Source organism: Komagataella phaffii, chromosome 3 (assembly GCF_000027005.1).
Source record: "Komagataella phaffii GS115 chromosome 3, complete sequence".
NCBI lineage: Eukaryota > Fungi > Ascomycota > Pichiomycetes > Pichiales > Pichiaceae > Komagataella > Komagataella phaffii.
This window is the reverse complement of record NC_012965.1, coordinates 2,184,246-2,197,364: the sequence shown is the minus strand read 5'-3', so window position 1 is coordinate 2,197,364 and position 13,119 is coordinate 2,184,246. Positions and strand designations below refer to the sequence as shown.

At 39.6% G+C, this 13,119-nt stretch overlaps 7 protein-coding genes across 7 annotated transcripts; 2 read left to right on the top strand and 5 right to left on the bottom strand.

Annotated features, from left to right (window-relative positions):
• Positions 1–1,035: 1,035 nt before the first annotated feature.
• PAS_chr3_1138 (Adenine phosphoribosyltransferase, catalyzes the formation of AMP) lies at positions 1,036–1,587 on the bottom strand (the record flags this gene model as incomplete). Its single annotated transcript, XM_002493341.1, has 1 exon — positions 1,036–1,587. One exon carries the CDS (start codon positions 1,585–1,587, stop codon positions 1,036–1,038), a length of 552 nt encoding a protein of 183 aa, XP_002493386.1.
• Positions 1,588–1,798: 211 nt separating this feature from the next.
• PAS_chr3_1137 (Hypothetical protein) lies at positions 1,799–2,308 on the top strand (the record flags this gene model as incomplete). Its single annotated transcript, XM_002493340.1, has 1 exon — positions 1,799–2,308. The coding sequence occupies one exon, from the start codon at positions 1,799–1,801 to the stop codon at positions 2,306–2,308; it is 510 nt and encodes a 169-aa protein (XP_002493385.1).
• Positions 2,309–2,481: 173 nt separating this feature from the next.
• On the bottom strand, positions 2,482–3,288 carry PAS_chr3_1259 (uncharacterized protein; the record flags this gene model as incomplete). Its single annotated transcript, XM_002493339.1, has 1 exon — positions 2,482–3,288. The coding sequence occupies one exon, from the start codon at positions 3,286–3,288 to the stop codon at positions 2,482–2,484; it is 807 nt and encodes a 268-aa protein (XP_002493384.1).
• Positions 3,289–3,298: 10 nt separating this feature from the next.
• Positions 3,299–6,025, bottom strand: PAS_chr3_1136 (Protein that forms a complex with Spt4p; the record flags this gene model as incomplete). Its single annotated transcript, XM_002493338.1, has 1 exon — positions 3,299–6,025. The coding sequence occupies one exon, from the start codon at positions 6,023–6,025 to the stop codon at positions 3,299–3,301; it is 2,727 nt and encodes a 908-aa protein (XP_002493383.1).
• A 312-nt stretch (positions 6,026–6,337) lies between these two features.
• PAS_chr3_1135 (mitochondrial 54S ribosomal protein YmL39) lies at positions 6,338–6,615 on the bottom strand (the record flags this gene model as incomplete). Its single annotated transcript, XM_002493337.1, has 2 exons — positions 6,338–6,558; positions 6,609–6,615. The coding sequence occupies 2 exons, from the start codon at positions 6,613–6,615 to the stop codon at positions 6,338–6,340; spliced, it is 228 nt and encodes a 75-aa protein (XP_002493382.1).
• A 101-nt stretch (positions 6,616–6,716) lies between these two features.
• PAS_chr3_1134 (Subunit of the RNA polymerase II mediator complex) lies at positions 6,717–11,072 on the top strand (the record flags this gene model as incomplete). The annotated part of the gene is made up of 1 exon (XM_002493336.1): positions 6,717–11,072. One exon carries the CDS (start codon positions 6,717–6,719, stop codon positions 11,070–11,072), a length of 4,356 nt encoding a protein of 1,451 aa, XP_002493381.1.
• A 59-nt stretch (positions 11,073–11,131) lies between these two features.
• PAS_chr3_1133 (uncharacterized protein) lies at positions 11,132–13,114 on the bottom strand (the record flags this gene model as incomplete). Its single annotated transcript, XM_002493335.1, has 1 exon — positions 11,132–13,114. One exon carries the CDS (start codon positions 13,112–13,114, stop codon positions 11,132–11,134), a length of 1,983 nt encoding a protein of 660 aa, XP_002493380.1.
• Between the last annotated feature and the right edge of the window lie 5 nt (positions 13,115–13,119).

The window sequence follows — 13,119 nt, the reverse complement described above, 5'->3', positions numbered from 1 at the left end:
GTTGAGATTCAGTAGATTGTCTCCAATAGCAAAAGAGAGCAAACAGGGTCGCTCGTTTGATAGGTTTGTTATTTTGAAAGAAATCAAAGTTGTAATTGAAGTTACTGATTTTAGTTTCACTCTTGATGCTTTACTGAAATATATAAACTCTGTTCGATGGTGAATGATTGTCGTGATTTCACGCTTTACCTTTTTTTGTATATCTAGAAGCCTTCAGTTTCAATGCAAAAGTGATAGAATTTTATTCACGGTTTCCGGTCTTATTGACTTTACTTTCTATCAAATACTGAACTTATGTAAGTATTCATAAAGATGCATTTTGAGTTAATATCTCCCAGCTCGTACGCTTGTGTGCTGATAGAATAATTATCCGCAGAGCAATGACCTACTAAGTACCAGCTGGAGGTACAGCTTAACCAGTTGTTTGAAGGGACGCCGATCAAGGCTACGTGTTGAAAATTGTCAAGATGATGCTTGGAAAATCGAAATCATTGGCAAACTTAAAGAAATATGCAGCCTAAATCACACGCTGACTGGTTAATGGAACTAAATGATAGCATCATTGGTTTTGAAGGTACTTGCATTTTCCTGGTCAGTGGATTTATGGTGCGCACAAATGATTCTAAGTTAAAACGAAGAGTTTTGAGGAAATAATATGAACACATTGAGAAGTATAGATCTTGCTATGTTTTTAAAAAGAGTGGTAATGGCACCTAATCCATTGTGAATGAAGTACGACAACGTTCATTATTTGTGCCTTCGTTTTGAGTCGCTATTTTCGAAAAGCTACCGAGGAAGTCTCACCTACGATTAGTGCAGAGTTATCATGGCTTACTAGACGATTTAAAAATACCAATAAAATGAACTTCTCAAGTAGTTAGATATGTATCTCCACATCTAGCTCATTACTCCAGCAAAAATGACTGAAGCATGATTCATCGATTACTAGTCAAAACCGATATAAGGTGAAAGCCATGATTACTACTACGTACATACTTGCTTAGACATTAACTTCACTTCAAAGTTCTAACAAGGTCATTTCTGCTGCCCCGATAGCAATGTAAATGTGGGGGCAGGAAGAGTGTTCCTTCCTTTAAGAAATTCCAATTCCATGACGAACATGAACTCCAAAATAATTCCGCCTACCTGTTTGACCAGTGAGCCTGCAGCAGATGCAGAGCCACCAGTAGCAAGAATATCATCAACAACAATGACATTTGAATCGGCAGGGATGGCGCCAACCTGCATTTCGAAAACATCTTCACCATACTCTTTCTTGTAACAAGTTTGAACAATTGTGCCAGGTAGTTTACCAGGCTTTCTAACCGGAACAAAGCCAGCACCTATGGCAAGTGCTAAAGTGGGCCCAAACAAGAATCCTCTGGATTCTAACCCAACAACGAAATCTATCTTTTTATCCGCAAATGATTCCTGGATATGAATTTTGAACGCTTCAATTAGTTTCTGAAAGAGTTCATGATTTGCAAAGATGGGAAGAAAATCTTCAAAAGAAATCCCCTCGCTCGGAAAATCAGGGTATGTCTTGAGAGCAGCTTTCAACTCTCTAGCCAGAGAAGCGGTTGACATTGCAGTTCAAGTTGAAAGTAGAAAGAAACCAGGAACGACCAGACAAAACAGCGGTCGTGGGCTACTCATAATTTTCATTTCGTTCCACTAGGTCACTAGGTACTCACTACCTCCCTCCCTCTTCCACTAAACTTCGCAGAAAGCACCTGCCACATTCCTAGCGGCACACTTATATGTCATCTTAGCGCCTTTGGGGGGTTTCGTCCGACTGATGTTTGAAAAATATAATGACAATCCTTTTAGCAACGATAAAGCAAGAGTAGGAGATCAGTTTAACACGTTAATAATTGAAAAATATCTTCAATACTGCTCTACAGCAAACTCCGATGAACTTTTAGAATCTCACCTAATTCCTTTTTTAAGGGATAAGTTAGGTATTCCATCAAAACTACTCTCAAATGCTGAGAACACAAGAGGTAAACTAGTTTATCACAACACCTCAATTCTTGATCCTAAAAAATTATTCTGGTACGCAAATTTGTTACTAATCTTGCAAGAGAATCTCTCTTATATTGATCAAGCCTGGGAGCTTTTAACTGACTCTGTTACTTCTGATCAACTTTCACTTGAAGAGCTTGTGAAGTTACAGCATAAAATTAATGATAACAGTACCTATCAAACAATGAAAGATATGATACTTTTGGCAACTGATGGGGAAAGAATTAGTATGAACTTCGTAGATTTTGCGATGCTATTGGGTAAACTTGAGGAGATAGGGTGAATGATATGCTGTTGCTGCTATCCGCAGCCGAAATAAGAACATGTCTTCAAAAAATGCATGTGAGAATATTTAAAAATAGAGAGTTGGGTCATTGTGAGCTACATTTTAGTTGATTGGGGTTATATATTGATTGACCTCCAAAGGCAGTAGGACGTTGATTGAGGAGAGCAAATTCACAAAATGTGTTTTGAACGAAAGTAGTTTCTTAAATAATTCACCTGCCATAACCCAAGTCCTATCAGAAGTGCTTTTCCAGCTATAAAGAAATTTCTAACCCTTCTATTCGTGGATTCATTCGTATCCCTTAGTCTCTCTTCTCGCCTTTTTAGATACTCCAATTCGTTAAGAATTTCATCTACGAGAGACTCCATCTTCCGAAGCGTTACTTCAGCTGGTTTAAGTTTTTCAGATGCCTGTACTGCATTCCAATCACGCGCAGCAGATCCAGCTTCAACTTCCACTTCAATTTCACGTACAAGTGTTTTGGGGGTGTTGGTAGTTTGGGTGTTCCAAAAGCAAATATCTAAAGCAGAAGAGGTAGCAGCAAATGCAAATTGAGCATTGTCAACAAAATCAACGATGTTTCTATACTCATCTCCAATACTATTGGACATACGAAGCCTTAAAGATTGACCATCACCAGTGAAGCCACTGGACTTGATGCGAGCTACCACCAATTGACCTTCAGGAACAAATTCTCTGATGCACTTCTCTTGACCTGGATTTCTACCGGCTTCCAGCTCAAAACGAAGCGCCGAGACGAAGCTGACTATTGTTGAACAAGAGAAACAAAAACTGCATATATGAAGGGTAACAAGTAAGGGGACCACTTGTCTGAAGTAATAATCTATGACTAGTTTACATTTTTCTACGCGCTTTTGATTTGCTTCCACTACGTGTCTTTTGGTTAAGTACACTACTGTGCATTCAATTAGTCCACTATTACAGCTAGATTCATTTAAATAGACAAGTAAGTCCATTGCGGAAATTTCAAAAATCTCTCCGGTCCTCTTCATCCAATCCGCTCCACGCTGGTGTCTTAGAACCTGAACCCCAAGCAGGAGTTTTAGCGCCTGAACCCCAAGTAGGGGTTTTACCACCTGAACCCCAGGCTGGAGTCTTACCGCCAGATCCACCAGAACCCCATGCAGGGGTCTTACCACCAGAACCCCACGCAGGAGTCTTACCACCAGAACCCCAGGCCGGAGCTCTTCCATGTTGTGGCTGCTGTACATGGCCAGAAATTTCATGGCGTGGAATATTTCCACCTCTCCTATCGGAAGCGACAAAATCTTCATATGGTACCCAGCCATGAGTGGACTCGATGAGCAAAAACGAGCACGGAATGGGAATAGTTTTGTTAGGATTATGCAACTCCACACGAAACCTATCGCCATTGGCTTCTTTAACGATACCAATCTTACCCTTATATCCTCCTTGTCGAATTTTGACGGTTTTATTCAAGGTTGGGTCCCGTCCTGTCATCCTTTGATTCGCAACTGGGATACTTGGTGGGGGTATAACTCTTGAGGGATTCATACGAGACAAGTCTGGCCCGGAGATTTGACCACCCGTTCCGTTGGATTTGCTGGTGATGGTTTTAACTCTATTAGAAGACGTAACAAACACCCCTTGGTTTTCCACAATTTCCCTTGATCTCAAGAATAAAAAATTTCGATAAACATGCAATATAGTTCCTTGTCTTCTCTCACCAGTAAACTCTCTAACAGTGTCGCCAACTTTGACTTCCACACCATTAGAATCGATGGCGATTTGCTGATTGGGGTTCAAATTTAACTTTGAGTAGATAGAAACGGGAGGTAAGGATAACAGTTTCCCATCGCTACAAAGAACGTCAAATGAGTCCTTTTGGGCTCTGATAACAATTCCAACCAAATCAGAATTCACTTGAACTAGATCATGCAGTTCAAATCTACCACTTTCGTTTATTGAGACTGTGCTGTCAGTTGATTTAATTAGGTAGTTGGAAAAAACAATGACTGTGCGCTTCGTCTGATTGGAAATAAATTCTACCTTGTCCCCATTGACTTCGACTATCAAACCTGTATCATCAGTGTGCTTTCCATGAATCACTCTCACATGATCCCCAACGTTGAATATTTTCCTTAGGTCAGATGTGGGTATTTCCACAGTTTCGCTGTTAATAGTATCATCATCCGAATGGAGTCTAACGGAAACAATTGTAGATTGATTTACCGAACTAACAGTTCCCGTTAAATGATTTAACTCCCCATTTATTATTTCCACATTATCACCAGGTTGAAAAGAAACCAAGTTTTTAGCAGTTTCTTTCAAAGAATCCGCAATGGTGCTGAGATCAATTGTTGTAGATTCCTCATTCGACTGAAACAGAGAGAGCTCATTTAAAGTTGGGTTGATGCTGTTAACTATCAGGTTTTGAAGACGAAATGTCTTGTATAAAAATCCCTCGTAATATTCTTCACCTCCGTAAGTAACAAATCCATCTCTATCCCTCCTTATAGTTGGTTCATGAACCCTGGCTTCCGCTTCCGAAAAAAGCCGTTGAGCGGGTCTAAATTTGCTGGTGTAAAATTTCCGTCGATTTTTCGTACTATCGACACTGGAACTTGTAGACAAGTGGCTCAAATCCTTTCCGTAATCTAATCTGGGGACAAGTTTCAATCTAGCTTCTAAACCATTTTCCAATACTTCATCCACTTGGGCCAAATCGCCCTTGAATTTTCCATTCTTCACTCTAACATACGAACCCCTAGTAAGTTTCACATCTGAACTCTTTACAGGTCTCAAAAGATCTTTGTATTCAACGATACCGACCAAAAACTTTGAGTTATTTGAGAAAACGTTTACATTTCCTTTCAATGCATCATTAATAGCTTCAGCTTTTCGAGCTTCTATGTAAACATGTCCCTTGAAACTATCTCTTTGGAAGGCGGAATAAATTTCCAGTGGATTCTTGGTGCCTTCACGGGCAAGCTTTTTTTTGAGAATCTGACGAACAACGTCTTTTTCTTTCCCCAATCTGACTTTCACACCCCAAATACCTGGGTCATCTACGGTGGGTATCAAAAGTCTTTGTGGCGCAGTAGTTGATGCACTTCCCATATATTTGCTTGAAGCAGAACGTCCGTACCGTTGTTTAAATTCGTCAGCAAGTTCTTGAGCATCCTGATCAGCTATTTTCTCTCTAGATTGATCCAATTTTCTGTGAAGTCGGTCGTCATCAACATGTCCAGCAATGAACCCTTCATTTTGAGTTTCGTGTTGTATGTGGTCATCTTGAATAAAATCATGTTTTAATTCAACATCATCATCATCATCGTCATCATCTTCTTCGTCATCGACTTCAGCCTCAACATCCAGAAACTGATTGTGTCGCCTTCTTTTCCTAGATCTGATATCGCCCTCTTCTTCAACTTCATCGTCCTCATCGTAGTCATCTTCCTTGAACTTATCAAATTCAACATCTTCGCTAGGTACACCGTCTTCAATTTCATTATCTGCAGCGTCCCCTGTAGTATTGTGCGCTTGTGCAGAAGATTTCACTTGCTTATGTTCCTCTTGTTCGATGACGTTACGATCTAAAGGTACAATGAATTGGCCATCGTTCTTGCTAAGATCTTTGCTCTGTAAACTATGCTCCTTAACAGCTTCGCTTGGCCCATCCGGTGAAACTGTTGATACTTTATCAAGCTGATTCTTGTGAGTTTCACTCATTTAGCCGTGCGTCTGAATTGTGAAGTTGGGTTTAGTTTCCGTTTTCATTTTCATCTCTCTTTTCGCACTCGATACCAAAAATAAGGTAGGGCACTACTAATAAGATACAGTAGCAACAGTTCACAAATGTTGGGGAAGTGAACTTCATTCGGACAGAAAGAAAATTAAACCTACAATACCCGATATATGATATCCTCTTACTTAAATGTAAACATTCTCCTAAGCATTTTTATCTATTTACAGCATCATGAGTACAGTAACATCCAAAGGGACTCAAAGTTAACAGTCTGTTTTACTACTTCAAGCTTAAATTCATTTCTTGAATCTAAAAGCGCCTCTTGTGAAGTCCCAAGGTTTTGCTAGTTCCCCCATTTTTCTTCTCTTAGATTCTGTGAACAGAACATGTCTTTTGACTCGAGGGTCATATCGTACCTGACTGATAGGGCCAGTTTGCCTTGGCCTGAGGAGAGTCTTTGTATATCCTGTTTGAGCCGTAGATAGTAGCTTGATTACCACATTTCGTGCTTTAGTTTCTACACAAGTTAATATCCAGTACTAATAAAGTTCAAATTATTTTACTTACTTGCCATCGGAAGCTAACAGTTGTATTGTCGAAGGTGACTAGATTTTCAATCGATTCCAAGATATTTGTGCCGTACACTAACAAAAGTGTTACATCTATTATTATGTAATGAGTCTACTTCTTTTCTGGTTCTTAGAGTTTCGTGGGTATCTGGGGTGGTTGGAGATGTCGCAATGGCACCCATATGATTCAAGCCCCATACTCGATACTATCAACAAGCTGGGTGCACTAAAAGATGGATTATATAATGATGACTCGTTGTCGGTCGAAAGATCATTAAAAAAGTCGTTTCATGATACCAACTCGTTTAGAATGGCAAGGTTTGATGCTGTGTACTATTCCGCCTACCGCATTGACAGCGAGCTTCAGGATCACAAAGAAGCCAAGAACAAAAGCAAAGGAAAGTGTCCTCTAGTGCATGATTTAGAATTACTGCTTTCTGCAAAATTGAGCAACAAAGGTATTTACAGCATAGCACATCTGAAAGATTATTGGTGTTTTTGGATTGATACGACAGGGCAAAACATTTCAGTATTTGAGCAAGACGAATTTCTGTCTCTTATACACTCCTCTACAATTTCAGTCAAGCGGATTACATTGGGTATGTTTACCAGTAATGATCTCTTTCAAAACCCATCAAGCTCCAAATTGATAAACAACATATATATCAATTTTCTTAGAGCATTAAAGAAGCATCTCATAAAGCTCTTTGCAGACAATTGCCCTGTCAAAAATTCTAGCTCAAAGGTGTTTCCATTTAGCACACATCTGTTGCTTCAGACTGATAATTTTAACTACTTTAACGTTTTGAGATTAGATCTCATGATTAACCATAAGAACGAAGTATTAGTTTCAACGACAGTAGCCGAGAATCCAAGATTTTATAATCTTGCAAGCAGAGAGAATTTAGAAACTACAGTTCAGAAATCAAGTTATGCCATCTATCTTTGCCCATCTGGCATTCGATGCAATTTTGCTGTAAATGGATGTCTCAAAGATTCAATCACGTCCGACCCACCTAAAGATTATGAGCGATTACTACAGCTCCTTAAAAAATACAATAACATATTCATTGATGAAAAGAATACAAGATGGGTAAAAGTTGTTCCCAATGTGAACCATTTAAATAACTTATCGCCCCACATTTCTAGCTTTTTGGAGGATTCACATACTGGAGATGGCTCAACAAGTCTGCGATTTATTGCGTGGCCTCTTTCGTTATGTTTTGTACAATACGGTGTCAACATAGATGGTACAATTCCACCAAGTAGTCAGTATGACCCTTTCAAGTTGTTAGACCAACGTATTAGTTACATTAAGGAGCAACAAAATCATGGAGTGGAAGAGGCGATCGAAGAACTTCAAGACTTCTGTCTTCCTCCAGAGGAAGACAATATAAAGGGGGTTAAAGATTCTATTTCTCCAGCATTAGAAGCAACATGTCCTTCGCCAATTGTTGAGGTTGATATCTCTGATGCTTACTTCGACGGGGTGCTAGACGATGTAATGAACGAAGAAATAAGTCTACCTAAAAGTGAATGGAATGAACTTTTTGGAGAGGAAGCTGAAGAGAATGAAATTGCATCACCTAATGGAGAGTCATTTGTTATGAATTCAAAAGAGCCAGTCAAGCTACCCACCACAACGAATCCGTTTTATGAAGATCCGGGGGCTCCAGAACCTGCACCTCTCCCCATTATCTCCGAAATATCCCCTTGCGTTCACAAAGCTACTTCAGTTTTTTCTCCACTTCGATTCAATCCGGTAATTCATGATAATATAGATATCAAATACTCCACAGGAGGAAAGTTTTATGTAGATCGAAGCGAGTCTCCATCAGGCCCACACAAGGACTCCCTTACAAATGCGAAACTATTTTTGAAAGCGCCAACAACAGGAGTTGGGATCTCGGGAAATAGCTGGACTAGAGAGGAAGATAGTGACCTCGAATCGGACAGTGATGACGACCAGGATAGACTACTTAAGGAGGAAGAGGAAGAGGAAGAGGAGGAGTATAATAATGAAAAATATCAAGACCGAAGAGATTTGATACAAAAAGAAGGAGAGAAAAAGGAAAATGATAAGACCAAGATCCAAGAGGACTTTTATCAAGTAATGAAAAGTTCTGAAGGTGATGAAGCGAGCCCACAGGCTGACTTTGACATGATAGATGGATCAGACCACAACGAAGGGAAAAAGTTGGAAGTAGAGAGAAATACAGTTGCCGGTAATTTAAGGATTCATATCAGGGAGTGCAACAATTCAGCCCTGACAACTATTCCAATTCCATCGGGTGGTTCTAACGATACGATGGACAATTTGAGCCAAAATTGGGTACCGTTCATAATGCGAACCGTCCCGTTGTATTCTATTCCCGTCTGCTTTCTATACAAAGCCCCGAGTTTAAGCAAAGATCGTTTGAATCAAGAGCTACCCATTCTTCTAAAAGCTATATTATTTGATTTACCTGGCTCCTTTTCTAACAAATGTCGTCATGATCATCAGGTGCAATCAAAAGTTGACAAGCTAGTTCGAGATGTTCTTCCGGGAATCGAAAAATTAAGTTTACTAGATTTTGTTGGACCTGGCAGAATAAGTGATGGTCTATTTAATATAGTAAACAGAGAGAACTGTCCTAGCACCACAAGTATAGAATATGACTCCAGAGACTCAGTTTCAAATGAGGCCTTTTTGGGATCACCATCGCTGCCAACGACTCAGGAAGGCTTCATTGAAAAAATGCTGCCAAATGACACTAATCTCTTGATCCACACAACCCCAACTATGATTAATGTTAAACGATCAGATGAGGACCTGAGTGTAGGCATTACTTCCGCAAAGTTTTGGAAATCTTTAGGATTGCAGCCTCTCGAAGGTCCTAACAATTTCCAGGCCATTGCAATTGTTCCAGATTTTGGGCCACAGTTTCTTGCTCAGGCCACTGATTTTATTGGAAACTTACAGGAGGAATATAAAACCAACAAACTAGGAGAAATGTCTCTGATCGAAATTGCAAATGATTCAGTGCTACGGATAACACCTAACGAACAAGAAAAATCGTACTGGAAAAATGTGCACGATACCTTACAAAGTCATTTAAACGACATTTGTAACAGGCTGAAACCGGAAATGCCCCTTCTGATTATTTTTATAAATCCTTTTACTTCGTTGGTCAGCGTTATAGAAACTTCCCAGGTTTTGAGAGAATTGCGAGATTCCATATCTCGTTTGCTGAACTTAAATTCTTCTTCAGAATCAAAGAGAAGGAAGAAGAAATCAACAAATGGTCCTAATGCGAATTATAGAAAAGGGTCTGAGATAAAAAATATTTCCATTTCACAAAAAAGCATTCCGTTGAACGATTTTTTTTTGATTGATGGCAGTTACTGTGTCCCCTCTCAAAAAGTGTTAACAAGAATTTCACTGCAGTTATACTGTTTAGTGACTAGCGGTCATTTTACAAACAATATTGCGCTAATTGCACAAGAAATCCCTTCAGCAATTAATTTCAAATTAACAAAAGTGCCAATTGCTAGACAATTGATCATAGACGACTTATATATCCATCTTGCCTATGACAGAGCTACAGATAAAAGCTGGTGCGCCGCATGCTGGACCGATCAGTATGGTGGCCTAAGGGAAGTGAAGGCATGGTATTCAGAGCGAAGAAAATTTCTGAATGGAGGTGCTAACCTGATGAAAAGTTTTGAAGAAATTAGCAATGATATTTGGAGTATCACTATGGAATACATTAAATGCCACCCTGGAAAGTCATACTTGATTTTAACAAGGTTGAACAACATAATTCCAGATGACGAATTGATACAGTGGAAGAGGTTATCACTATTGAATAAAAGTATTTATTTAGTAGTCCTTACGATAGACTTGGAACCGACTCTGAAGCTAAGTGGGGTAAGCAGAGAAAGTGAGGGCAGCGGTGGTGTCAATAATGTGATGACCACTACTATGTATCCTGACTCCACTGCCGGGATATATCCTAACACCGCCGAATCCCTAGGCTCCAGATTTGACAGTCCGGATATTAGCAGCAACATGTTCCAAACGCCAAGTTCTCCGGCGTTTAACACCTCTGGAAATTTTTATTCAGAGTCCGATGGAACCATTGTGAACATCTCAGAGGAACTTCTCGGATTAGTTCTCTCTATACCTGTGCCACTTTCAAATCAAATCAATAGAATACCTATACGAACAGGATATTTGATTCAAACGGCGAATTTGACGGAAGGAAAGAGCATTTTGGAAGTGAATCTATTAAGTTGTCCTGCTTTCATCGATCCTGTAGACTTGATGAAGAAGATGCTTTGCCAATATCGAAATTTGGCAGACCTAAAAAACTTTTGGTACGCTTCAATTGTAGATGAAACATGCAATCCGTTCCCGTGGCACATTCTTACTGTATCTAAGATACTCAAAGAGTTGGTACACGTTGGAGTTGATGAATGATCATCCATCTATTACATCGCTTTGATATACCTGTATAACTGCATCCAATAAAATGGTTTTCAATTGTGTGACTTAGATTGCCTCGTGGAGCTGCCCATTAATTCTATTGGAACATCGGCAACAACTTCTGTTAGGTAGTAAACGCCTCCTTTACAGGTCCAAGAAACACTATTTTCGCTGTAGACACTTCTCTTAGTTTTCATAAAGGATAAAACATTGGTCAAAGTAAGGTCATCGTGAATGGTATAGTTGAGAGGAATCACTGGCTTAAGACTGACTATTTTTGTCCCGATACTTTCTTTGAGACACTGGAAAAGAGAAATGACTTTCGAGTTCAAAGTGGCGTCAAAGAGGTAATTGTTCACCAGTATTACTTCACATTTGGAAACCACTTCCGAAACCTGTAGATTATCTTCAAAGGTTTGTCTCAGAAAAAACTCAACTTTCCCAGGCTTGATTCCAAAGATATCGCATCTAGTTTTGAACTCAATCAACTGTAACTCACTGAGGAAAGAAGCATGTTCCATAATTTCGCAGCCGAAACTTTCACACCCATACTCAAGAGCAGCCTGAAAGACGCAGTTTCCGACACCAGAACCTAGATCTATGAACTTGGAACTTGAATCAAGTTTCACTTCATTAAAGGCTTGCGTTAAAAAGTTTGGAAGTAATTCTCCATAAACATAATTTGAGAACGCCTTGTACTGACGGAGCTTTTTCGAATTTGGAGACACAGTGCGGGCATAAACTTGATTAAGAATCTCATAAATCATAGGCCGGGGTACTTTTGTCTGGGCTCTTATATGATCATATATGACACCAGAACTTCGTAAACTATCAATGAGTATGTTGTACTCTTCAATTTTCTTCAAGATGACCTCGTAATGCGATCTCTCGTATGCCTTAATAAACTGTCCAACGATGCAATTCGCAAAGGAATCTTCATTGCGAACAAGGGAGGCATACTTCAAGGGGAGATAAAACAATGCGGAAATCTCCATCATTCGACCAATTTCTTCGAAAGGATTTAGTTCTTCGTCCTTTGGAAAAATAAGCTGATATTTTTCCCTATAGGAAGAAACAGGCATCGATAAATAAACTGCAGTTGGGGGTAAATTTTCATCGTTCCAGTATCGGTTTTTGGTTTCGTTCACTAGAGCAAATGCAGATTTGGCATTAGAGATAGTTACAGGAGATTCCTGTTTCTCATAGATCTCGTCTACGAAAAACTTCCTGTTTCCTACTAAAACACTTTGACTTTCATTGTGAGGATCGTATTCAATGAACCAAATCTTGTTTTGAAACCTTTTTGAAGGCTCTTCCAAGGTGGGCTGTTTGTCAGGACTTTCAAATTGAGTTTCAACTTGAGGTAACTCGTTATTCTTAATTTTTAAGCATACCTCTTTAGATTTGGCTTTAATTTGTTCTTTTCTTGGTCTCTCAGATTCCTTCTTAGCTTTCTTCGAACCTGTATGAGTTTCCTGCGATGTTTGAGAATCGTGAAAGTTGCAACGGTTGTTGGGTTGAGTTAACCTCTTCCTTTGATGCTTGGAAGAAAAGTACTCAGGATTATCCCTTAAATGCCAAGCAGCCCCTGCCCATAGGTCTTTCATTTCCCTAGTCATACCCAGAGCCTTTGGTGAAGCTGATCTTTTATCGGTCAAGATTTTTGTAGCCTTCGTAGCTCCCTTTGTTTTTGAAATACAACTTGTCGAGGAAGGAGCTGTCTTAAAATTCGTTTGGCAACCTTGAGTCTCAATCGATTTGCCTTCTTTGCACGTACTAATTGCCGAATGATTGGATTTATTATACGGCCTAGGAGATACAGTACTTTCGTTGAACGAAGATGGCCTGTACCATTCTGAATCGTCTAGAAGCTGAGCTATGTGGGCAGGCTTAGATCCAGATTTGCTTTCTAAAAGTAGGGCTTCTTGAACTAGCTCATCCCGAGAAGTCTCATCTGTCTGCCACAAAGGGTTGATATCAAGTTCTTTTGAGAGGCAGCATGCATTATTTTCGTCCTCTATCTTTGTTCCACCCATAAATA